We start from the raw sequence: 24,074 nt of genomic DNA, 5'->3' as shown, positions 1-24,074 counted from the left end.
GGGTTTCGTCGCTAAAAAAAACATAACACAATAAGTATTTGAAAAGGAATATTTTTAATTTCTTAAAAAAATTGTGAAAAATAAAAAAATGTAAGACTATATTATTTAGAAATTGTTGGGAATGAAATTTGCAAATCAGTCATAAAAAACTATTGTACATAGCTTTTTATAAAACAAACTTAGTCCCATCTTCGCATCATGTTTTTATACTAAATTAATAGAAAGACAAAAAGTGGTTTTGCCCCCTTAAATTTTGCTTACAGCGGGAAATGTTTCTGGTTCTCGCACTTTTTTTTAAACAAATGTATTTAATAATAACAATAACACAACAATAATAACGACTAAATCTTTTATAGAATTTAATTTTAATACAATGATAATATAAAATAATTTTACATATACATTAAATTATGTATCATTACTCAATAAAAATAATTAATTTTAACAATTAAAATATCTTTTAGAAAAACAAACATAATTAAATACCGGTATAAAATAATTTATAAATGTCATTTTATTAAAATTGAACTCATCTTTATATTTAATAATATTAGATATTTAATATGAAAAAAATTTATATCTTCAAAGACAATATAAAGTATAGTCAATAGCAAAACAAGCAAATTTAAGAATTTTAAATACTATTATATTATAATTATATTATGTATACACTAAAATCAGTTATCAAAGTCAGCTAGTAGTATAAAATATATGCTGAAATATAAATCTACATTGAAAATAAATTAAATGACACATGTGTTTATCCATAAATATATTAATAGCTGATTTTAATGACTAATTTTAGTGTACAGATAACATTTTCTATTACACTAACTAGTGTATGTTCTCGTGTCCTACACGGGGTAATACATAAAATTATATAAATTTTTTTATTAAAGTTTAAATAAAAAATATATATAGTAATTATTATTATAAATATTTTACAACTAAAAAATATTAAAAATAATTAATATTTATTTTAATTAATTTGAATTGGTTGAATGGTTTTCTCATTTGTCTGCTTAAGCAAGTATTTGGTGTTCGAATTTTACCCTTAATAAATAGAGTATCAATATGTGGTGGATTAATTCTCAACTTGTCGAGTTAGAAAATCCGTAGAAAAAAATTGTATTTGTCTTTAAAATAGATTATTTTTTCATTAATAGCAATACTTATGAACTTTTGTCTTTGTTGAAATTTACTTAGGACAATTTTATTTGTTGGTATCGTATTCATTTTAAAGTCAAAACAATATGATCAACATTGTTACTTGTTAAAACTTCATATTTTATGAAATAATTTTTAAATTTTCAAATTCATAAACATATGTCATTACAAAAGTTATTAGATCGATTAATATTTCTTGATAACATGGTGTACCGAAACACCATCGTTTATTATTAGTTAGTGTGAAGAGAAACCAATAATAACTTTTGTTATTGAATATATAATTTATTTTATTGAAAAATAAACTAATATTTCTTAAATTTATAAATACATTTTTTTCTAATTTCTTACACCATTTTATTTGACAATATTTACCATTAAAAAATAACAAATAACCATACTATCCCACAATCAATATATATATATATATATATGATGTGCAAAATAATTTCTTGTCTTGAAATTAATTCTAGTTAGTGAGATAAAATTTAAAATATTTTTTATTTTCTTACTCAAATTTAAATTTAAATTTAGAATTTATTAATGACTCATTTTTTTTAATTTCAATAAAAAGATAAATTGGTTAGATGTAAAATATTTAGCATTTAATAATTTCAATCATTTAAATTTTAATTACCGAAAATTGAATTAAAAATTAATTATAAACTTAATAATCGATAATATAAATAGAAAAGCCCACTCTGTCTCGTCAAAAGCCCGCGATCTAGTGGGCTAGCTTGCCCCGCCCCGCCTAATGGTAGGTTGGCGGGCTCTCCTTTTTTTTATAAACCATTAAATATTAAATAATATATATAATTTCACAATAATTTCAATAAATTTATAATTTCTAAAAATATAAAAAAAATTATAATTATAAATACGTAATAAACATAATTATAAACCAAATTTTTTGAAACAAAATAATAAAATCAATATTGTCCAAAGCAAAATAAATATTGTCCAAAATATATAATTAAACATCTTCAAGTTTATAATCAAGCAAACATAAAAACATAATCTAAAATATAACTTAGAACATCATCAATTATCATCTTCATCATCTTGTAGATTAATAACATTATAGAAATTAAAAAAAAATAATTTTGACAAAATAAAAGCTTGGCCCAGCGGAAAAACCTGCACCATCCCACCGAAGCCCGCCAAAGCCCATGGATTAGGCGGTGCAGGGTAGGTGGACTTTTTAAGTTTGGTAGTCTCAAATTTCCATCCCAACCCTCCTTTTTTGTCGGGTTATGCGGGTCAGCTCAACGGATTTTGGCCTGTTTGCCATCCCAAGTCCCTATCTATTTTTGGATGACAGGTCGTGAGGATTTCACGAGTCCCTATCTAGCCCCAAAATGCGAGTAATCCCTGCAAATACCTTTTTTTGGCTATTTTTGTGATCATCCCTATTGCTAACATTCATTGGTTTGTGACGAGGAACTATTTTAGCCACTCAATAAATTCTCAGATAATCAAAGTTTAGGTTATATCATTTTTATACAGTCACATGTATCCTTGTTATAACAATATTAATAGAAGATAAATAGATAAACACTAAGCTATTGTTTGAATATAAGATAAAAAAATAAGAGGAAAGAAAATAGAAAGAAAGAAAATGAGAGGAAACAAAATGGAAAGAAAAGTATATTTTTGTGTGTGTTTAGATGAAGAAAAAATGAATGAAAAGAAAATAGAGGAAAAAATTTCTTTTGCTTGGATGGAAGGAAAAGTAAGAAGAGAAAAAATTATAATAGAGTAAAATTATATTAATATTTTTATATATATATATAAATTATAATTCAAATAATAACTCTGTATTTTAATCCATGTTTACACTTCTGCATAAATTTTCTTCGCAACCTTAAAGAGAAAAAATTTACATGAGCTTCACATACATTTTTATATTTTTCATTCAACTTTTTTGTAGATCCAAACAATAAAAAATTAATTTTTTATCTATTTTCTTCTCCAACATTTTAATTTTCTACAAATTCTTTTAATCCAAACAATGCATAAAATTTAATATAAACATGTTCTGAACAAATTGAAATAAAATAAATATTTTTAATTATAATCATTAATTATAATCATATATATTTACTTCAAGATTTATACTTTAAAAACTCAGTATATTAATATTTTATATTTTTATTTTTTAATTTTAGACTATCACAAACATTAGTTACTCTCCAATAATGACAATACTTTTTAAAAAAATAAACATAATTAAATGATCTTAAAATTATATAATAATTTTAAAATAATAATAAAATATACAATTACTTAAAATATAATATTTGTGTAGTAATTAAAATTTAATTGCCAATATAAAAATAACATATAATATCATTTCGTAGTCACCGAAAAAAATATAATATCATTTCGTAATCAAATACGTGTTTAATCAAAGAATTTAATATTTATATATATAATAATATGACAAAATAAATAAAAATTTGAGTTTAACCATAATATAAATTGTAACTGATTTGATTTAATAATTTAAAAAAAATTGAATAATCCTTTTTAGAAATATACCAATCTAAATAATATAGATTGAAGATTAAAAAAATATAACTAAATTATATAATGCAACATAATATTCCTAAAAATTTGTTTTATAGCAGATCTAATATCAAGATATTTATCATTATCTTTGGTATAATCTAATTTTACAATTATTTAAACGTTGTTTTATGAAAAATCGCTTTATTTATTTAAAAAATATTTATTCATTATTGTAATTTAAATAGAATATAAAATAGATATTAAACCAATTATTTCTTTTAATAATTACGCAGTTACAAATATCCATTAAGGACATGAGATTTAAGAGCATACAAAGTAAATATAATATTTACAATTTTTACACTACCATAATAAGATGATTATCACAAGTCTTTTTAGCATAAATTAAATAAAACAATATATAATAATAAAGACATAATCAAATCCAAAAAAATGATAGAATACATATCATACACTACGACAGTTAGTATTGAGAAAGCTTTAACCATTTATTTTTTTATTGAATAAATTACTATTTGTACCCATAAAATATACAGATGCTGGCAAATGTACCCATATAGAAATAAAACGACAATTATAACCATGAAAGATGGCTTCCATGTGCCAACAGTACCTGGACGTTGGTTACACAATTGATCCGTTAGGGTATTTTTGGCACACGAAAGCTATCTTCCGTGGTACAATTGTCGTTTTATTCTTATATCGATACATTTGTCAGCGTTTGTATCTTTCATGGATACAAATAGTAATTTATTCTTTTTTATTAGCTATATTTTTATCTACTCTACACTTCATCTACGAATATGTTAAGGACTAAATCTATGCTCCAACCTTTCAAAATCCCATATATTCTTGTCAAACACAATATTATTATGCCTTTCTTTTTATAAAAACCATTGAATGGAAGAACCGTTAGTAAAAAGATGAGGTTCTCTTATAATATGTATGACTTTTTATGATAATAAAATAAAAATAAAAAGCATAAAATAATATTGTGTATATTTAAGTTAATTTTAATCTTTTTTAATAATCAGATTTTTCATAATGTAATTGATAAACAATGACAGTTAATACGTATTAGATATGTTTTGAGTATACTATACATTTTATGATTTTGTACAGAATAATATTAACTTTAATTATATATTATTATTGGATATTAAAAATAAAAAGTATTTGTAGTGTTAGCATTTTTTAAATCTTCCTCAACTCTGATTGTGATTAGGCCTAAAAGATTATCTACCTCGTTGGACATAAATATAATCCAATCAATTTTCATCTGATAGTGCTATACATTCACATAATCATAGGAGAATCACATTTGCATAATCATAGGAGAATTAACTTTAGCGAGATAACAATATGGTATTTAGTTACCATATGAGTATTTTTATATATAGAATTATCAATCAATTATGTATGGTTTCTGATGAAAATAATATATTCAACATGGATATTGTTTGTTAGGTAAAAGATAACAGATAGACAAAAAAAATTAATTACAATGGTATATTCATTTTAAAAAATATTTTTTTATATAATACTATAAAAAATATCATGATCATCCTGAATTACTACAGGTTCAACTTCTATCGGCAGTGGTAGAATGCCTAAATTGAGACATTTTCATACTATAATATTTGTCAAACAAATAATTAATGAAACACTCATCCATACCTTCTCATTTTGAGTATATTTATATGTAAAAAAAAAAAAAGAGTTGAAATAGCAAAAGTGATAAAAATGATGATTTTTATAATTTTGTGTGGCTATCTATATATAGAAGACCAGAAGACTATGATTACCTAATAAAATTAATTTTATTTATTGTATTCAATTTGAATAAGTAAAAAATCATCTTATTTTATTTTAGTCCTTAATTCATATGATTTAAATTTAGCTCAATATATATGATTTGATTTGATTTAATTATTAGTGAAAAATATATTGATAACCTATTTTATGCATAGATTTGTTATTTTAATGATTAATTAATTAATGTAATTAATTAATTAATACAGATAATTAGTATAATTAATTTGATTTAATAAATTAAAAATATTAACAAAACATTAAAAGAAATAAATTAAAAAGTACTACCAAATCAATTTGATATAAATTATAATAAATTATGTGATATTTAAATATCTAATCAAATCAATTAGTTGATATAGTTGATTTATCATAATAAATTGTATTTAATGAGTTAAAAGAAACAAATCGCTAAACACTCTTATAAGTATGCATGTCACGTCAACTCCATCATTAAGTGCAAAGCCTAATTTTTATATAATAGAATAGATAATAAATAGAATATATGAGAATATGATATGTGACATATTTTAATTATGAAATTGGTATTATATAATAGATTTTTTCTAAATTCTTATTGCTTGTTCATTGCTAATTTTTACGTAATTACTTAATAATTTCTGCCTATGAAACTATCAACTACCTAATATTATGATTTAATTAATAAGAATGATGACATTAATATTTTTTCATAAGTCTTGTTATTATTTATAATTAGGAAATAGCCATAAATAAATTTATTTCCTTAATGAGTGTTAAATTTGTTGTCAAATTCTATATTACCTTTAAAATTTTAGCGTAATTGAGTCTAATTTCTACATTTTGAAATGAATTTACTCAAAAAAATTAATATGTAAATCACATTATTATTACAAATTATTTTTTTAACATAATTAGTGGTGCTTATTTGAACCATTAAATTTAGTTTCTAACTAGTGTAAAAACCCGTGCTCAGCACGGAAAAATTTATAAAAGTAAGAAAAAAATTTATATGCTTCGATATTTAAAAAAAAATACAAAATAATTATTATTTTAAGAAATTTATAAAATTATTATCAAAATCAAAGTTTAACTTAAAAAAGGAAGTAATAATTATTTTATATATTTTAAAGTAAAATAATTATACACTGATACAGAATTTAAAATAAAATTAAAATATTTACATTAGAATACTATTTTTTCAAAGACTTCTCTATAAACAACATTGATAGTTGAATTTGCAGACATTCCTACGTGATTCATAAGTAAAACTTTTAAACCTCTCTTACTCTTAACTCTTGAAAGTGCCACATATAGTTGGCCATGTGTAAAAACTGGTCTGGGCAAGTACAATCCAACATGAGATAAAGTTTGTCCCTGAGACTTATTAATTGTCATGGCAAACGATACTATTATGGGAAACTGTCTTCGTTGGAATCTAACTGGGACAGTTTCATTTGTTGGTACCATATTCATTCTTGGAATCAAAGCAATATGACCAATATTGTTACCCGTTAAGACTTCACATTCTATGACATGATTTCCAAGCTTCCTAACTTGTAGCCTTGTACCACAAAGACCACTGGATTGGTCAATATTCCTCAGTAACATCACCGGAACACCAACCTTGAGTATTAATTTATGTGGAGGCAAACCAGAGCAATTTATGCTATTCAGTAATTCAGGACCATAGAGATCTAGTTGACTCTCCATATTCCCTTCATCCATACATATGGAATCCGAACTAAGATATAATTTTTCCCCTCCAGGAATGATAGCCATCAGATGGTTGTTGACCTCTTCAACGATGTCTAGTGTGGGAGCCAATATAGTTCTTGCTTTGAAAAAATCCTTTGAGGACATGTTTTCCAGAATATTTGGATAAGAAAAATGAACTAACTCATCAAATGCCTGGTCCGAAGAAGGAATAACAATATCTCCTGGAAGACATATCTCAGATTCACCATCCATATTGTCACCTATTAGACCATCACCAACTTTCAATAACCACTCACCAAATTGCTCTATCTCATCTTGATCTGAAGCAGTCGTTCCTACAGAGAGTCTCATGTTTTTTGTTAGTTTGAGCACCTGACAAAACTTTCAAAGGTAAGACGAATTCACGGTTGAATAAACGATATCTTGTCTCGATCCTCGTAGAATGATAGGAAGAATTTGTCTAAAGTCTCCACCTAGTACAACCACTTTTCCTCCAAATGGCAAATCTTTGCTATATGTTGGAGAACACCTCATGATGTCATCCAAGCATTTATCAAGCGCTTCATAGCAGTACCTACTAACCATTGGGGCCTCATCCCAAATTATAAGTTTGGCTTTCAATAGTAACATTGCTTGAGGGGAACCAGGTTTGATGTTACATACAGAATCCTCAGTTATATTCAGCGGTATTTTGAACCTTGAGTGTGTTGTTCTTCCATTGGGAAGAAGTAAAGATGCAATACCACTCGAAGCAACGTTTAACACTATATCACCCCTTGAGTGAATCTCAGCAGACATAAGGTTCCAGAGAAATGTTTTTCCAGTACCTCCATGACCATACACAAAGAAAAAACCCCCTTCATCACAATACACAGCTGTAACAATTTTATCGAATGCATATCTCTGCTCAGGTGTTGCGATGGCTAACATGTCTGAGGCATTTTTCTTTAAATCATCCCTGTTAAAGTTTAGCTTTTCCCTTATAACCCTTTTGGTTAACAAAGAATTATCAACTTCAGTTGCTAAAGGCATAAGAGGATAGTCTTTCAAGGTTTTACCATAGGAATATAAGATCTTGTCTATATCCATTAAGCACAACTGCTTAATCTCATCATCTGACATTGTTAACTCTGCATATTATACGATACCATAAAAATTCAATCAAACTAAAAATGATCAATAAGGAAGAACTTTTATCATTATAATTAATAGAAACTCACCGCTCATGTTCATCACGGCTCTCTGTCGATACAAAATATCATCTGAGAGTTCATGCCAACATCTATCCCAAACATGTTCTGGTCTTGAGATATTGTTGGATGTTAATAGAATGACAAATAACCTCCTAACATATGATCCTGAGGCCCATGAGCTTGCTTCCTTAATTGCATCAATGAATTCTTTGTCATCTTGCAAGAGTCCAAGGGCGAAGCATGCATCTCTATACGTAGCATAAATTGTTCCTCCTACTGTTCTTATATCTCGAAAACTCGTACATCCTTTTTGAGTATTCAAGAGAAGTCGTTGGTAATATTCTTCGGTATTTGCTGCAAAAAAAACTTAGTTAAAATCCCACTTTTAAGTTGTTAAATGGATTAAGCTACGCTATTTTAATTATTATGTAGCTTCATATCCGCATAAGAATAATTTTTCTAAAAAATATAGAAAAATAAAAAATCGTATAATCTACAAATTATAACTGTTGAAATTTATTTGAACATTTATTTTCTAATGTAGATAAATTGAATAAAATGGACATGGGGTACAGGCTGTTAAGATTTTAAATTTAAATCCTTAAATAAGTAAGATCAAAATTGAATGTAAACTCGTCATTATCTACAGGTACATGAGTCAACCTTCCAATTGCGAAGCCTTTCTTTCTAGGAAACCACTTTGAAGAATCGTTCTTCCAAACAAACTTGGTTGGAAACTCAGCATAAGTCAGACTTCGAGCATAAGGATATGACATGTTCGCTGCCATCCATCCCAAAAACATGGACTTATGAGATATTGCTCTTTCGACGATATCATTCACATTAGAAGTTTCACCATAAACCACAGGTTGCTCATCCTCCAAATGGAATGGAAGTCTAATCATAAATGGTTCTTTCTCTTGGATTTCGTATCCAAATAGACGCCAGACTGCCTCACATTCCGAAATATACCTACAATCGTAGTAATTCCTAATTTTGTCAACAACTTGTGTGGCTTCTGACGGATCACCAGCATTGTATAGAGTAGCTGTTACGTAGTCATTACCCTTGTGTACATACTTAAACAGATACTTAATAGAACTTGTTTGGCATGTGTATTCCACATTTATGTAGCACCCGAACTTGAGCAACAATTCTGGATTATACGGAACAATGAACTTATTGTCTAGTACACATTCCCTTTTTTTCACTGTTCGACCGTTATCAGTACGCCTATATTTGGGAAATCCGGCCTCATCAATGAGTGTTCGCTGTCTAAACTCTTTAGGATAGAACTTTGAACATGATCCATTCTTCATGCAAGGTGAATTCTTGTTGTACGGACCACATGGACCATGTACCATGTAATTTTGAACAGCTCTATATAGATTTGGCCTTTCATTTTCATCAGGAATCTCAGCTGTTATATGTTTTTCTATGTCATCTAGTGTTTGTGGCTTGAACTCGTTACTCATGAATAAAAGGATATGTGCATGCGGAAGCCCTCTCTTTTGAAACTCTACAGTGCAAACGTCTGAAAATTGAAAAAGACAAATGAGCAAAGCATTACAACATAGGATTTTAATAAAGCATTGCATAAACACAGACTTACATCCCAAAATTTTGCCAAAAATTTTTCCCTCTTTGAGGTCATCTATCAAACCATCAAGCTTGATCTTGAAAATTCGACACAATATATCAGGACGGTCTTCTGCCTTCAATCCAATGGAAGTCACTTCTCTTATTATCTCATCCCATTCAGGGTTACAGGTCATGGTGATAAAATAGCTAGGATATCCTGCATATCTGCAAATTGCAAATGCATCTTTACAATTATTTATCATATACCTAGGTCCACCGGTAAAAGTACTGGGAAGAATGATTCTTTTGCCAAGCCTTGCAACATCTACATCCCCGTTTATAAGACTTTCATGCAGACATTTGTATTTATCAACCCTCAACTGTGGTTGTTTACACCTAAAAAATTTTAACCTCTCTGATTCCACCATTGTGTAGGCATCTACCAAAAACTGTTGGAATAATCTCTTTGATCTCAGAATTAACGGAGATTCACCCGTCCTTTTCTGTAGTCGAAAAGCAAAGAATTGTCGCAAAGTGATTGTTTTGTTTTTCTTTGTAAGTCTAGCGGAGATAGAATCTGATGTTGCAATACCCAAACGAAATCCATCCTCCCCATACGGAAACAACAATGGATATTGCAAGGCTAAATAAGATGGATGAAAAACATCAATCCGCTGGAGCTTTCTAGATTGACTCTCTATAATAATATCTCTATCTTTGCTAAGTTGTTCGACATCGCTAACAATCAATGCAGCCACTTCAGATGCAGATGGCAAGTTGTATGTCCTGCCATCTGTAGTCCTTTTACTAATCAACTTAAGCTTTATGTTTGTGCAATTTTCCTGTTGGTATCTATCTCTTGCATAGCGAAAACTCTTTGCCAAACTATTATATCTGTCTAGCATGCTTCTTAATATTGCCACAATTTTCCTATCCCGCTCATTTATAGCTTCATTGGAACTGCGAAAAAAAACAATAATATTTATGTTATTTTCTCTCACAGATAAAAAATAACTAAAAAATTTGACTGGTTGCATGAAAATTACCGAAGTGTGCCTATTCGATTAGCAATCTCATTCTCTGTGTCATAGATATATAGCTGGGCAAATGTTGGTCGCAAACTATCAGGAGGAAGTAAGCTACCAATCCTATGGTAGTTTTGACCCCCAAGCTTAAAAATTGGAGGAGCAGTCCCATTGTTCACCCCACGGTCAATTTTTCCAGCCATTGATGTAAAATAAAATATTGAATTAAATGTCCTTATATTTTTTAGAAAATGAATACTTTTTTGATCTCCTCCAGTATGAAGCTGAATGAGCTTATTAGGAGGCACAGAAAGTAGAGGAAGCTCGATCTTTCCTTCCATACAACATAATGAAAACTTTGGTTGGGGCGACTGTTTGGATTTAGCAAGCCTTTCTTCAGACCACATCCATGCTTTACAGTGTTGACATTGATAAATAGGATTTCCTATATCCCAGACATCTGCCGAATGAACTCTCTTTAGCTACTCAGTTGTCATACCGATACAATTTAGTCCATGATGTACACAAAGATACAAATAAACATACAGATAAAAATTTTACATACTGTCTAAGGTTTCTGAGGACGGTATAAAATTATCTTCCATATCCACATCCAACATTGAATCATCATAACCATTCAAAACTACAGTAAAAAAAATTATAAAAAATGCAAACATAATCACTTTGATGTATTACTAATTATTCATATCTCTTGCAAACTACAAACTTAAATTCTTGATATAATGAGAAATTACCTTCATCATCAACAAAAGGGTCAACACATTGGCCACTGTGTGTGACAGCGCTTGGTGGATGCGTCTTAACAGTAGATAAATTTACATCTTCATAAAGTTGTGCTAAATTAATAGCCACCGAAGCAACAACAGAGGAAGATTGTCCTTTTTGCACCCCAATCATAGTAGAACTTCTTTACAAAAAAGTTCAATTTTATTCAAATAAAACATAGAAACTATAGGAAAAAAAAGAATATAATAATGATGATTATCTTTTCTAAATTACCTTTCTGTTAGGCACGATCGGTGGGAACCGGAGTGTGATGAAAGTTGATTTTGTGGAACGACTTCAGTTAGATTATTGGTGGGTCCTTGTACACTGGAGTATGCTAGAATTGTAATAAATCTATGTTATATAAATGATTTTCGATGAAGTATACTTTTTGTTAAATATTGGTGTATGAATCATTTGGCAATCAATAATTATACGTACTATTTGTTAACACGGATAGTGTAGTTCTTGTCAATGAGGGATCTGTCTGTAGAGTTAAAGATTTAGATCTTATATCTGATGTAGAAGGTCTTACATAATTAGGAGGAGTATTTTCCTGTCCAAAAATTTCATGCGAGGCACAGTGTATACCATGCATAGATAGTTGCTTCCTTATGAATGAGTAATGAGAAATATATAGAAAATTTTCGTCATTAAACCGATATAAATTAAATTTAGATAAATATGAGTCAATTACAGTGAAAAAAATGTCACCTTTATCCTCACTGGATTGTAAACTGAGAATATTAGATGAGGTACCAGTTTCTCGACACATTGTTCTTTGACTTGTAGTAATATGATGCACATTTTTATGTACGTCAAAATTTGTATTATTGTTGTTCTTCGACACTGTTAAGTCAAAAAAAATAAATGAAACACAAATAATAATTATTCGATTAACTAATCTCGTATTTGATTTTATATAATTTTAGTAGTATACTTTCGTAGTTAAATTTTTTTTTTGTATTGGTTTAGTTTTATTGAATTATTTTTTAAATTATTAAACTAAATCAATGAGTATTCATATCATATTATTCAAAATATAACCAGTCATCAGTTAAAAATAAATACAATTCAATTTAAATAACAAATAAAACTCTAAATTTAAATATAATTTTAAAATTTTAATTTATTTAAATCGAGTTAAATAGATATACCCAAAAGCATCAAATTTTATATTTTCCCAATTAGTATAGAGTTTTATGTATTAATTTAGGATAAATAGTATATTATTTTAAATTATGATAGAGTATATTTTAAATAATATTAAATAATTAATTAACCTAAATAGTATATGAAGATTTGAAGATTGTATAGTTTTTATGTAATTTATAGCTTATTAAATATGAGTTTAAAATTTTTTTATAAAGATGATTAGTTATTTATAGTTTTCAAATCACTAAACTAAAATATTTAAAAAATTATGTATAGTACAAACTACTTCGTTAATAAGCTCAACAACGATAATAGTTTAAACTGTAATTCCCATAAAAAATAGAAATTAAAGAAGTTTTAGAAGAACACTTACCAGAAGCACAAAAGAAAGCAAACTCATTATCATCAAGTCTTTTTCATTTTCTTGCCAAAATTATCTTTCGTCTTAACCTTGCAACCTTCGATTGTGTGATTGGAGTGTGATACATTATCGTTGTTAAGTCCCTTATCTACAATGTACTTCTTCTGCAATAATGAGCTACAAATACAAATTTTCAAATTTTAATACTTATTTTGAAGTTAAATTTTAAATATCCATTAACTTACAATACTGATTATTTATTGATTAATTTATGAGATATTAATTTTTACTTAAAAAATAAAAAACATAATTTTTAAATATATAAAAATATATTAACAGTGACTTTTAATTCACAAATTAATAATCTAATTAAAATGGGTATATATATATATATATATATATATATATATATATATATATATATATATACCCATTTTAATATTAAGCAAACTAATTTTTATATCATATATTATCAAATAATTAATTGAAAATATACACTCCTGCACGACAAATTTTAAATTTTAATTTAGAAGTGATCAATAAATCACATTTTTTAATTAACGTATAACAAAAAAATTAGTTAAAGACAAAATATTTAACATAGAATAATTTTAGTCATTTAAAATTTAAATCTTAAAAATTAGATTATATATTAAAAATTAAATACAACTTTGTGGTATGCTTCAATAATAATAATAATAATAATAATAATAATAATATACTTTTAAAAGGTGGTACTACATGTTCTCTGTGATATGTAATTTTTAAATTTATTTTATAAATAATAAAATAATTTTTTTGGATAATTACATTAATTGAATAATAAAAATTAGTATCCAAATTAACAAACTTTAACCTATCTGATAAAAGAAAATGAAACTTACATAAAAACATAGTGTATTGTGTAGTAACAGTATTATTAGAGAGTGTATAATAGTCTTATTTTTTTCAAATATTTAACAATTAAGCTATATTATATTAATTCTTTTCAATTACTAAGCTAATAAGTTTATAACATGTGAACAATTAAAAAAAAAAATTGTAAAGAAGTTGAACAAAATAAAATAAAAACACTAATCAATAGAAGACTAATCAACACTTAAAAAATTTATCTGAAATGAAAAAAATAAATAAAACTTACATAAAGATGTGGTGTAATGTACAACAGTAACACCTTCAAAAAATATCTAATAATCAAATATTGAATATGAAAGATTATATGTAATTGTAGAGTTCTTATATAGAGCTATTGTATTTTGGGTTGGGCTAAAATATTAATGTGTATATGTTATAATTTGTTGAAAAGAATCAAAGATATTATATTATTTTAAATCAATAGTTTTCTTTTTTGAACGAAATAAAAAATTTCTATTTATGGAGTCATAAATATAATATAACATACTTTAATGAGTCACAGCAGCATACAACACCAACACCCTAACAATCACTCTCATTCAGTAATTACTCTCATTTAATAATATTTTTTATTTAATAATTTAACGTTCAATGATTAACTAATAATAAATTAAAAGCACTGTTTGTTATTGTTATTATTTTATTTCGGAAAAATCCATATACTAATTTTTATTTGCGAATTTTGAGTTTAGGTTGAAGAATTTAGAATATAATTAATATATATCGGTCCCATGTCATGATTGCTTAAAACTTGTGCCATCTTCTTCGTGAACCACTCCAATTTTTAAATATTTTTTTGATCTCTAAACAACTTCATGAATTAAAATTTTTCTCTAAATCTTGATCTTAGGGGGGAGAGGAGGGAGAGTGGAGGGTCACTATTGTCAAAGTAGAGACAACGGCAGCAACCCTCCCACATCAGCTAACTGTGTTACCAGGAGAAAGAAGAGAGTTTTTATCAACAGAGAGAAAAAAAATTTTTAAGTAATAATATAATTGGAATAATTTCACAAAATTATATAATTTATTTAATTAATTTTATTAAAAATCAAGAGAATTAAACATAAGTCACCTAATATAAAATTAATAGTTCAATATTAAAATCTTAAAATAATGCTACATGAGAATATAATCGAATATTGAAATTTTATTATTCTTAAAATCGATAATGAAACCTTTTTATTTCATTATTTTAATTTTCATAAAAAAATTTTCATTAAGAATAAGTTGAAAATAGCATATAATAAATAAGTGACTCTATTAATTAGAAATCGGTAAAATCGCTATCCTTCGAGTTAATACTAAATTATAAAATTGGAAGAAAAAAAGTGTTAAATGTACTGGTATTTAGGAATCCATGATGAACATTAAAAAAAAAACAACACCAAGAAGCTTAAATTATTGTATCTTCTTTAAAATACGATTATTGATCCCCACGCAAATAATAATAACTTGAGGAGTAAAGTCGCTGAATGCCAATAACTATTGTTTGATATACAGGTCAATTAGATAATTACTTTCTTGTTCTTTTAGTCAATTATAGAAATAGCAGATATAATTATATAGTCAAAAAATCTGTATTCTAAAAGTATTCAATAAATTTTAATAAAAAAATAACATCTAAAATAATATATATATTATACGCTAACAATACCCATAATTATCTACTTACATATTAGAGTCATGTTCGACTTGTATCAAAATAAAAAGAAAGTACTTTCAGTGTCATTAGCATGTCCAAAAAAACATAGATAATTAAATAAAACAAAACAACAATTATTTAATTTAAAATATTTTAAAATTTGAATAGTATCTGTTCTCTCAATAAACAATAGTCATAGCCAAGACTCCACCAAACCTTTAAAACATGATCCTTTATCTTCATTACATGAAAAACCTCATGTTTCACAGCAACTACTTTTTAATGGAAGGAGCACCAGACATGTTGAACTCATCCAACAGACGCTTCAAACAAAACAAAACAAAAGAGTGTAATTAAGATTTTAACCCAAAAAAATAAAATCCAAAATATAAAAGAGGCCATAAAGTGAAGACTAAATGAATACCCTCACAACAGGTCTTTTAGTAACAGGCAAATTTTCTACGATTGGATCAGGTGACTCATCACAAACAGAACATCCATCTTCACCTCGAGGCTACATAAAAAAATAATGAAAAAATAAATAAACAACACCTCATATTTGGCAAATTAAGCCTTAATATATATAGTCTAAAAATCAACAAAAAATAAAGAAAAAAATCATACATGCACAGGGTTAATAGGATCAGCAAGGGGTACACCAGATTTTACCGGGCCTTGAGTGTCCCTCCACCTCGGTAAATTGGTAGAATCAGAACGTATTACCGATACATCATAAGAATCGCACCATCCAGTAGTTTCTAATTCTACCTTGAATAGAAACTCCTTATCAAAGAAAAACTCATTAAAACCAGTAGGATCTTTGCTTGCTTTCCCTTTTTCCTACACAAAAATTTTTACATTTATATCGTTCTAAATAAACAAACATCTCTTATTGACAATCATAACGTGTTCAACGAAATTGGTTTCACGTACATTCAACTCTTTCACCATCTCAGTACAGGTTCGTCCGAATAGTGCTGCGACCTCCTTATCGAACACAACAAAGTTCGTTGTACCAGTACCATCAAAAACCAACAAATTCAACTTATACCTATTTTTTTTTTATTCAAAAACATCAATTAACACATGGCCTATCACCCTTTAGTTAAAACAAAATCATAAAAATGATATTCAACATAATTTAGATGCTCAAACACAATTTTTTTTAGATTTATCAGTTTTCTAGATTTTAGCCTAGCAAAGGAGACTTTGTTATAAAAGTGTTGTAGGTATATGAATTTTTTTCTGTGCACTCTATCTTTGTTTGCCATCTTTTTTGTGTGGCTAAACCAAATTGTCATCAACCAAAGCAGTTTTTGTTTTTAATAATTATTGGTATTAAGCCAGATATCGCTAAATCATTAAAAATCAATATAATCAATTAGTTAACTATATTGCATTTTTATAAAAAGATTGCACAAATAAATCTAATTAGAGTAATACCTGTCAACCACATTATTCACGTCCCTATTACAGCCATCGCAGAAGTATTCATCCGTATTAGCTTCTGCCTTCACGCTGCAAACACATGATTTATACCACCAACTTGGAACGGGTTCAACATCAAGAACAGTGGCCCGAACAACATAGAATCCAACCTACATAGGAACAGTTTGAAAGTTAAAAAAAATGAACCAAACGAAAAAAAGTAGTTTTATATAAAGCACTCACATCCGCAACAGCACGTAACTCCTTTATTGTCTTCCTCCCAGTGGAATATAAAACTTCATCTTCATCAAGATATGCTGGTTTTCCAGAAACCACAGACAGGTACTGCGAGATCTCTCTATAGTACACACTACTTATCAATCATGATGCCACAAAAATACAGTCAATATGCACAACCATAAATAATTCACAATATTGGTACAATACCTTTTTCGAAGCATCAAAGCCTCAGGAATATCTGGATTTATCAAGAGTCTAGTACCATACATAATATTCTGCACAATATTGGTACCTATATATAACAATCATTGCTTAAATGAGTTGTACAATTATACATGACAGAAGAATTATCGAATGGAAGGTAACCAAAAGTGTACTTAGATTTAAAAAAATAACTATAATCTACCATGAACCTAATTAATTATTAAAACTTTTTATTTTAGCAATGACCTATAAAAAAAATATTCAATGCAAATATAAAATAATAAAAAGTATTATATAATAACAGAAATATAGTTTAAAAGTATATATTGATTAATTAATTCTCGAGTAATTCAACATAGGATTTACAATCAACAAAGAAAAAAAAAATGTTGATACCTCGTGTATCCAATTTTATATACTAATAGTTTGTATCACTTGAACCAATTAAATTTTAGAAATTAAAAACAAAAAAGAGAATTTCCAATGATATTTAAAAAAATCTCTACTTATCTCAACTGTTTTTACTATATGAAAATATTGATGGCATAACCTTCCTTCTATTGACAACCTTTCCTGAGCCACTCCTTTCGCATCTCAATAATTAGTAGAAATAGTTACAATAAGAATATAATAATTTGATAGTAATCAAATTCTCACGTACCTCCAGTATTTTTTACTCTTGCAAATTGAAAAATAACTATTGGCAGTTGTTGATCACCCGATGCCAGAAAATTCTTGATCTGGTCCACCATCTCTCCAAGAACAACAATATTAAGCTTTAAACTGTATAGAAATGCAAATTATTTAGAAAATAAAAAATTACTTATTTAAACATATTAAGTGGTGAGTAAGGATTGTTGGAAAAAACGCACCCGTCATTCTCAATATGAATGACCATCATGTTAATAAGTTTGCCATCGTTCACATATTTCCTCTCACTCTCTACGCCGGCCATAACTCCAGCAACGTCTTAAATAAATATCAAACAGAAAAATGTGCCCAAATCACACGTTTTAGTGATATTTTGTCATAATTACAAAAGAAAAATCAACTTGTGTACTTGCCATAAATTATACACTTACCAACCAAAAAAGGATGATGAGAAGAGTATCCCATAATTTCCCTAAAAGAGACCAACTTAATACCATACAAAGCTATTGCATCACAGAAAGAGGGTAAGACAGTAGTTCTATCTTGAAAAAACAACCGAAATTGATGCGATGTTGTGCGATACAACCCACAGTTGTTGTTAACTCCAAAGTATGTAAAAACATACACAGTTCCTTCCGATATCAATGACTCGAACACAGATATCAGATCCTCACCTACAGAAGCATGCATAGTTGTTCCCTATTTTTTCAATAATAGTTAATCTAAATCTCCAACCCCACATTCACACAATTAACACCGATTGGCCATAACAAAAGCAAAAATTATGAGCAATGCCTTTTAATTAAAAAAAAATTACTAATCAAGTAGAACTTTACAACATGTAATCAAGAAAAAAATAATAATCATGAACAGTGTGAAACTTCACATCAAACTCAAAAACAACACATAAGATTCCATATTCGATCTGGAAACTCAGAAAGGGGAATTATCCAAGAGTCTCCATCCCACAAGGGAGAATAGTTTAAAATAATCCTTATTATATATAATTCATAAAAAAATGTTATAAAAATACCTATTAGAATAATAATAATTTAATAGTGTCTGAGCAAATAATACAAATGATTAGATTACACCATTATCTTCGAGGACAAAGAGTATATAGTGTGTGAATGTTAAAGAAGTATCGTGAGTCATACCTTGGCTCATAGAACCCGTAGTCTCTAATGCAATTGGGACAGAAATATCTTTTCTCATGTTCCCTCAAGCCACGACGACACTTCTTACATCCTTTGTACCACCAACCAAATTCAGTCTCAACTTCTTTAATCGTCCCGGCTGTAACAAATACAGCATCCTAAAATCGATGGATGCGAGGGTACAAGAAAACAATTGAGATTATGATCCAACAAACATTAAAACTAATACAATAAAAAAAAGGAAGACTAATAAAGAAAGGATTCTACCTGATTATGCTCCTTTATCTCTGCAATTGTTTTGTAGATTGATAGACGCAAAAAATCTTCCTCATCTGAAACAGGTTGATCACAGACCAGCGGCATTATGCCTTGTCCGTCAACAGGATCCAATTTGTTCACCCTTGCATTTTTAAATCAGAATTTATGAAATTTGTTAATAGTTTAATAATCAAAAGCATTGTATAAATATTCTGCTGGCCACAATACTGATCTATACACTGTACCTCGTAAAGAAATTCCTGGCAGCTGGAAACTCAACATTGATAAACAGTTTCGAATTGTAGTTTGTGTTGGATACACCCATGACCCCTACAAAAGACATAACAAAATAAAGAAAATACCATAAGCATATGATGACACAAAACATGCATTCAAATACCAGTAAAACAAACAAATAAACAAACCACTATAAAATTTTATCTTGCCCATTTGGAGAATAATCACATAGGTAAGACACGGGTGTTCCTCCAGATATTTGAGCAATTCAAAAGCAAAAGACTGCCACAACGTTACCCTTAATTTCTGTGCACCCCTATAAGAAATAGCAATTCTTGTAGAGTAAAGAGAAACACAAAATTCCAAAATAAGATTTTAAAACAAAAGCCACTATCAAAAAGATATTAACCATTACTCAAGATCATCAAGTTCTATGGTAATATAACTTGACGGCTTCCCGTCCCGTGTGAATTCGACCAAGTTACCCTTAGAAGTAAGCTGACCTATCACATCTACAAAATAAAGGCACCAATATATTCATTAACAAAACTCTATATGCCCAAATTTTTCTCTTTGGAATCAACGCATTTTATTTGTGTTGAAATCAGATCCTTTCTCTTAAAAATAAAAATATAAAAAACTGTTAATTAATAATTAGGGCCTAGAAATCGAAGTTCGTGAAAAAATAAAATTATAGGACATTATAAGGATAATACACAAAATTATAAAAATATTTTTATTAAACAAAATTCAAATGAAACAATATTTAACTGAGTTAGAAATTATATTATTTCTTAATATAAAATTACAGCATGGGAATAATTGTTACAGGAAGGGAATAATTAAAAAAATTCTTCCTTAATATAATATCTTAATGAAACAAATTTTAAAAATAAGACATGCTCCGTCACAATATATTATATTATATTATGTTAAAATTTTCAATCACGAAAATTATATAAATCTACAATACTTGAGACCTGAGAGGAATAGCAACAACCATCAATTAAATCCTTATCTGTCCACTATATGCTGATAATAAAAAAGACAGCAAATGGTGTAAAACAATATATAGGATTAAAAAATTAGACTTCAAAGAATTAAACAACACATGCATTATAGATTAATTTAATAAAGTACTTACCAACTAAATAACCATCTTCTTTAGACTCTGATTGAATTGTTTTGAACGGAACAAAATTGAATCCGTTCAATGGAACTGAAGAATCCTGTACCGGACGCACAATCGTGTCCCTCTTGAAATGGATCCTAAATTCGTGTCTAGTAGGCTGGAACTTGATGGTATTCAAAGCAACTCCAAAATTAGTGACCACGTACACGTTGCCCTCAGCGAGTAAGCCCTCGAAGATAGGAACAAATATGTCTTTTACAGTGCATTGAATTGTATCTCCCTGAATGCATTAATTTTATAGAGTCATAGATAAATGAGGTTTATTGCTCAGTCATTACCAAAATAAATCTGAAATGAAAAGAGAAAATTTTACCTCTTCATCAAGGACAACCATCTCAATAGGTGCCTTCATCCCAGATCTTGCAAATTGAGAAACGGTCCAAAGTCTAATGACACGTACTTTGAGTTTCCACACCTTATGCGCTGGACCAGCATTGATGCACTTGATAAGATCATACCTAAAAATCAAAGACTTCATATTTAGTGAAAGATAAAAAAAACTTAATGTGAAATAATCCACATGGCACATGAACTCACCTAGCTGTCATTGCTACCTGCCACTACAAAATTACTCAAATATTATGAATTTCAGTGTAGATAAAGAATAAGTGTGGTGATCACCTATGCCATACTTATAGAGAGTCACAACACTGTTCAGCCCCAGTATTGGTAAGGATTGCAAGAATCTTTACGTTCCTATCAAAATCCAACTAAAACAAAGGGAAAGTGTTTGGACTATTCAGGAATAAAGAATCTGAATCATATCAATAAAATCAATAAATCAATAAATAAAATAATTATCAAAATTAGGTTAGAAGTTAACGGCCAACATTTATTGTATTTCATTTACATGGCAAACTGGAGTTTAATTCTGAAAAATCAAAATAAGAAGCAATATATGCTGAAGAGAAAATCACCATATTTACATACATTAATTAGGTATTGTAAATCACAATAAATTTTGAAAAGGCATTAAATTATTTTATTTATGTATGTTGTCAAATCATTCTATATCATAGATATTGACATTTCAAGAGGTACAGACTAAAGGCGCTATGAGAATTAAATTTGATATATAGCACCAATTTTTTGTTTCCTAATCTGATATAATTCTCAAAAGGTTTGTTATCAGTACCTTCCATATATGACCAAAGATTGTGTTGAGAGCATAGTATCATCTATTCTATTGACTCCAAAAAAAATATTGCAACATAAGACAAATAAAAAAATATATATATAAGATATAGACAAAATAAAAAAATTTCGTGAAAAGACATATTAAAAATAGGATCAATTGTATGATAAAATTAATTATATATGAGTCGCATGCAATTTGGGATTAGGGTTTTAAATTACATACATTAATGAATTAGTTTAGAGACTTACCATGATTACAACCAAGGTTCTGAGAACAGGGGAAAGACCCAACGAAGGATCCATTGGGAAGCAGCTGTTAGGACTGGGCATGTTTGTGTGCAAGTGTTCCAAGTAATTGGTTTTTTTTTTCGTGTAATCTAAAACACAAAACACAAAACACACAACCCTGACCTAAATAATCAAATAATCCTCTACAAATTTTACAAAAACACAAAGCAGCAGCAGTACAACAGAGTCATAACCCAAAAATCAATTAATCGTTCAAAGATTTCAGCAAAACACAAAACCCTATAATCATTCAATAATTTGTTGATTTCAGAACAGAGATTTAGTGAATAAAATGAAAATCGAAGAACAGGTGCACACCAAAGTCACTGACCTTCGAGACAATGACGCCGAGACGATGGCGACAAGACGACCGTGAGCAGGAAGAATCCGACGGAGGATAGGCGCCGAGTGATGAAGAAGACATCAAAAAGGGGATCTGACTTGGAAAACCCCTCGGACAGCCACGGACGGCGGCAACCGGTCACTTCGTTCGGCGGCGGTGGAGGCTAGCTAGAATTCTCCCTTTTTGTTTTCTTTGAATGAAAAAATGAATGAAAGTAACAAAAGAGAAGAGAGAGACCACCAAGCAGTAACGCACTAACGCGTTATTCCTTCCCCCCTCCTCGAAACGACAACGCATTAGGATAATAAGAAAGAATTATAAATTAATGTATTATAAATTAATGTTAATTGATATGTAGTAGAGACCACCAAGCAGTAACGCACTAACGCGTTATTCCTTCCCCCTGGAAACGACAACGCATTAGGATAATAAGAAAGGATTATAAATTAATGTATTATAAATTAATGTTAATTGATATGTAGTAGATAAACAAATTTAATTAGAATAAATAAAAATTTATTTATTTTATTTTAAACTTTTATTTTATTTTAGATTTTATAAATAAAAAAATTAATTCACTAATACAACAAATTATAATTAATGTAGTATAATTAATTACGTAATATAAATTATAATAAATTATCTAAGTTATATTAATTATATTAATATTTAAATATATAATCAAATCAAATCAAATCAAATAAATTAAAACGGAAAACACTCTCAGAAGCATGCCACGTCAGCTTCATCATTAAGTGCATACATTCGATTTTTATATAATAGAATAGATGATATTAAAGTCAACCTATTTTAATATCTTGTGCCTTCAAAGAATTTACTAGACTAACATAAAAATATAACAATTGAAAAAAAAAATCATTACAATAGGTATATTCATTTTAATAAATATTCTTCTATCTAATACTATAAAAAAAATACATTGGCTACTTTGAATTGCTATAGGTCAACTTCCATCCACATTAGTAGACTGCCTCAATTGAGATATATTCATCAAACAAACAATCAATAAAACACTCATCCGTACTTTCTCATTTTAGGTACATTTATTCAT

The 24,074-nt window shown here is 28.1% G+C and overlaps 4 protein-coding genes across 4 annotated transcripts; all 4 read right to left on the bottom strand.

Moving 5' to 3' along the window:
* Positions 1-6,675: 6,675 nt before the first annotated feature.
* On the bottom strand, positions 6,676-7,560 carry LOC130939364 (uncharacterized). Its single transcript, XM_057867475.1, has one exon. The coding sequence runs from the start codon at positions 7,558-7,560 to the stop codon at positions 6,676-6,678; it is 885 nt and encodes a 294-aa protein (XP_057723458.1).
* Positions 7,561-7,593: 33 nt separating this feature from the next.
* Positions 7,594-8,331, bottom strand: LOC130939363 (uncharacterized). Its single transcript, XM_057867473.1, has one exon. It carries the CDS (start codon positions 8,329-8,331, stop codon positions 7,594-7,596), a length of 738 nt encoding a protein of 245 aa, XP_057723456.1.
* A 664-nt stretch (positions 8,332-8,995) lies between these two features.
* LOC130939362 (uncharacterized) lies at positions 8,996-11,211 on the bottom strand. Its single transcript, XM_057867472.1, has 4 exons — positions 11,030-11,211; positions 10,251-10,943; positions 10,015-10,208; positions 8,996-9,936 (listed from the first exon to the last, which is right to left on the bottom strand). The coding sequence occupies exons 1-4, from the start codon at positions 11,209-11,211 to the stop codon at positions 8,996-8,998; spliced, it is 2,010 nt and encodes a 669-aa protein (XP_057723455.1).
* Positions 11,212-15,873: 4,662 nt separating this feature from the next.
* LOC130940721 (uncharacterized) lies at positions 15,874-23,078 on the bottom strand. The gene is made up of 17 exons (XM_057868941.1): positions 22,991-23,078; positions 21,548-21,692; positions 21,187-21,454; positions 20,528-20,554; positions 20,051-20,135; positions 19,815-19,947; positions 19,548-19,705; positions 18,822-18,862; positions 18,612-18,708; positions 18,401-18,522; positions 17,743-17,827; positions 17,539-17,653; positions 17,311-17,465; positions 16,801-16,918; positions 16,492-16,707; positions 16,292-16,381; positions 15,874-16,190 (listed from the first exon to the last, which is right to left on the bottom strand). The coding sequence occupies exons 2-17, from the start codon at positions 21,584-21,586 to the stop codon at positions 16,140-16,142; spliced, it is 1,800 nt and encodes a 599-aa protein (XP_057724924.1). The 5' UTR covers positions 21,587-21,692; positions 22,991-23,078; the 3' UTR covers positions 15,874-16,139.
* Between the last annotated feature and the right edge of the window lie 996 nt (positions 23,079-24,074).

This window comes from Arachis stenosperma, chromosome 7 (genome assembly GCF_014773155.1).
Source record: "Arachis stenosperma cultivar V10309 chromosome 7, arast.V10309.gnm1.PFL2, whole genome shotgun sequence".
Classification (NCBI taxonomy): Eukaryota; Viridiplantae; Streptophyta; class Magnoliopsida; order Fabales; family Fabaceae; genus Arachis; species Arachis stenosperma.
The sequence above is the reverse complement of the archived record's forward strand: the minus strand, read 5'-3'. Positions and strand labels throughout refer to the sequence as shown.

Excerpts from the sequence above, each read along its gene's own strand:
- LOC130939364 (XM_057867475.1), bottom strand. The coding sequence starts at position 7,560 with ATGAGACTCTCTGTAGGAACGACTGCTTCAGATCAAGATGAGATAGAG.
- LOC130940721 (XM_057868941.1), bottom strand. The coding sequence starts at position 21,586 with ATGAAGGCACCTATTGAGATGGTTGTCCTTGATGAAGAG. Across the intron at positions 16,919-17,310 it reads GTGAATAATGTGGTTGACAG|GTATAAGTTGAATTTGTTGG; the intron begins GTATTACTCTAA and ends AAAAAAAAATAG. Across the intron at positions 16,382-16,491 it reads ATCCTATTAACCCTGTGCAT|CCTCGAGGTGAAGATGGATG; the intron begins GTATGATTTTTT and ends TTTTTTATGTAG.
- LOC130939363 (XM_057867473.1), bottom strand. The coding sequence starts at position 8,331 with ATGTCAGATGATGAGATTAAGCAGTTGTGCTTAATGGATATAGACAAG.
- LOC130939362 (XM_057867472.1), bottom strand. The coding sequence starts at position 11,211 with ATGGCTGGAAAAATTGACCGTGGGGTGAACAATGGGACTGCTCCTCCA. Across the intron at positions 10,944-11,029 it reads AATCGAATAGGCACACTTCG|TTCCAATGAAGCTATAAATG; the intron begins GTAATTTTCATG and ends TTTTTTTCGCAG. Across the intron at positions 9,937-10,014 it reads TTTTGGCAAAATTTTGGGAT|ACGTTTGCACTGTAGAGTTT; the intron begins GTAAGTCTGTGT and ends TTCAATTTTCAG.